The 2,421-nt window shown below is 58.7% G+C and overlaps 1 protein-coding gene across 1 annotated transcript in view; it reads right to left on the bottom strand.

Moving 5' to 3' along the window:
- Positions 1 to 2,081: 2,081 nt before the first annotated feature.
- VDBG_00548 (conserved hypothetical protein) overlaps positions 2,082 to 2,421 on the bottom strand; it is a gene marked incomplete at both ends in the record, with an annotated part of 2,336 nt that continues 1,996 nt past the window's right edge. The window contains one exon of the mRNA XM_003008820.1: positions 2,082 to 2,227. Within this exon, the coding sequence (XP_003008866.1) occupies positions 2,082 to 2,227 (146 nt within the window). The remainder of the gene's footprint in view (positions 2,228 to 2,421) is intronic.

Genomic DNA, 2,421 nt, shown 5'->3' with positions numbered 1-2,421 from the left:
GTGTGACAGAGGTAGAGATGTGATGAGTGACTAGGGGGTAATCGTGACGGACGGGGTCGCTGCCCTTGCTGACGGGTCGCGACAGCAAAGTCACAGCGTGCCTTGATTTGGGCAAAAGGCACATGCATGGGGGTCGCTGGATCCATTGCCTGGCAAGCCTGTCCCGCTCGGTCGATACACACAGATCCAGCCGGTTTGTCCCTCGTCCGCTGTTCAGCTTTGGTCTGGTTTGGTCTGGTCTAGTCTACTCTCGTCTCATGTCCCCACATGCCGCTCTCCTGGTCCCACATGATGCGGCACTCCCACTATCCCTCTGGCGTCATCGGTCTTGGTCGGGCAAGGAGGAGGGCTCCTGTCATGCTTGTCCAGGCTGGCTGCAGAGCTCACGAGCGTACGGTACCTAGGTAGGTTACAAGCTTTGGTACCCTGTCGACACCGGTGCTTCTGGTCCGAAGCAGATTAGACCCCTGTCGAATCTGTCAGGCTCTTGGCGTTGTGGTCAGTTCTGGGCTGGGCTGCCCGGAAGAGGTGGAGACCATCACGCCCGATTCCCGTTTACGGTTCTCTGGGGAGGGGCAGCATGATGGCTGGTGAGGGTTCCTCATTGCGCAAGGGGGCGCTTGAACGTCGTCATATGTGGGAACCGTTTCGGGAGCTTGACAAGCAGCGTTCAAAGCTTGAAGAGAAGACAGATCATAAGCGGAGCGATGAGATGAGTGGCGATGTGGCTGGTGACCCTCCTGGTGCGACGACGAGTGGGTTTTGGTCTGGAGCCACAGATGAGCTTGTTTGGGACACGGGTCTTCGTGCAGAGGCCTTCCTTTCTTGGAGATGAGGGCAGAATCGGAGACGGCAGGGCCAGAGCCAGAGCCAGAATCAAAGAGGGGGCGGGGGCGGCCTACACACGCCAGCCGCGCGTCGACGGACCTATTCTGTTCCCCGCACACGAGGCTCAGGGATCCATATTCTGTGTCATTTCGGTACGTTTCGTAGATGGAGAGCCAAGACGTCTTGGTACGAGAGGCCAGGCCCCAAGGTAGACGCCAGGCTGGAGGCAGAGGTCGAGCTCGAGCTGCACAAGGCGCGAGAGAGATGAGGTGAGGTCAAGGGTGGGGTCGGTCTCAATGACGCAAGAGCCGCCGGTGGGAGATCCGCGGGCTCCACTGACCCCGCTACTCGACCGCATGCCACTTGCCTTCGCCAGACGGAACGAAAGCTGGTCTGCTAGCATGTGGCTGGTGCGACCCAGCTGCTGTGGCGTCACCTACCCCACAGTATGCCGTCATGGACTGCCACGCACTCATTACGACATCGAGATCGATCTGGGGACTGGAGCAGGAAAGAGGGGCGAGGGCGGGCAAGTACGAACCAGGCAAGAGGCAAAAGGCAAGAAAGAGGCTAGAACCAAGCAAGCTCTCCCATGCTTCGCAAACATGGGAAATCCATAGCAACCACATCAATTTCCCACCCTGTTCGCGTGACTGCCCGACACAAGCTGGCGCCGAACCCCACCGAACCTGCCCATCCTCATCACACCACAGGTTATCCCCTCAACGCCATCGGTGCCATCATGCCCATCATGCCCATCATTGTCCCATCCTCCTCCTTCGTCCCTTGCGGCAACGATCTGTCGTCGCCGGAGGGAAGGAGGGCCTCCGGGGCCTCCTGATCTCCCATTAGCCCCGCCAATCCTCTGGCTCGACATGCAGCACGTTGCGAGCCATCTGTTGTTGTCTGTTTTTGTGTTCCGAAGCATGCGAATAAGCCCCTTCCCCCCACACCCATCTCGATCTCGGTTTCACGTCCCCGACCCCTCACCAGCCTCTACCTCTTTGGCTGCCTTCTCTCGTGTTCCAGCCCCCAAAGACGCAACACGCAGCACGAGACACGTATCCCGAGTCACTGCGTCCCTGGAGCCCTTGACAGGTCTCGATGCCGCCCACGCCGTGATGGTGATATGCACCGCGTCGAGCGCTAGTTGCCTTGGAATCGACGACAGCCTAAGTTCGCGTGCCGAAGTTCCATGCCCTGATCATGTCCGACCTTGTGCCGCCATTGCGACCTCTTTTCTGGGAGACGGGCTACACCATGTCGCGGTACAGGATGCCTATTGCGGCCGGCCTCGCCCGTTGATCAAGTGCATGTCTTGCCTCGTCACGTTTCGTCCCATCTCCCATCTCTCGCCTGAGACTGGCGAATGGCGAGAAATTTCCCTGTTCTCGGGCGGCTGTCATATCACAAGATGTCGTGCTGTCCACTGAAGCTTGCTTTCCCCCGCATCGCTGACTACGGCCGAATCGAGAGGATGAGGTCTAAGAAACAGACGTCGAGACTAGGTCGATCATCGAGTGACATACCGTCCAGTGCAAGTGCGAGTGCAAGTGCAAGTGCGAGCAACCAAAACTTGGGACACACGAAACC

Source organism: Verticillium alfalfae, genomic scaffold, assembly GCF_000150825.1.
Source record: "Verticillium alfalfae VaMs.102 supercont1.1 genomic scaffold, whole genome shotgun sequence".
In the NCBI taxonomy this organism is placed as follows: domain Eukaryota; kingdom Fungi; phylum Ascomycota; class Sordariomycetes; order Glomerellales; family Plectosphaerellaceae; genus Verticillium; species Verticillium alfalfae.
The sequence above is the reverse complement of the archived record's forward strand: the minus strand, read 5'-3'. Positions and strand labels throughout refer to the sequence as shown.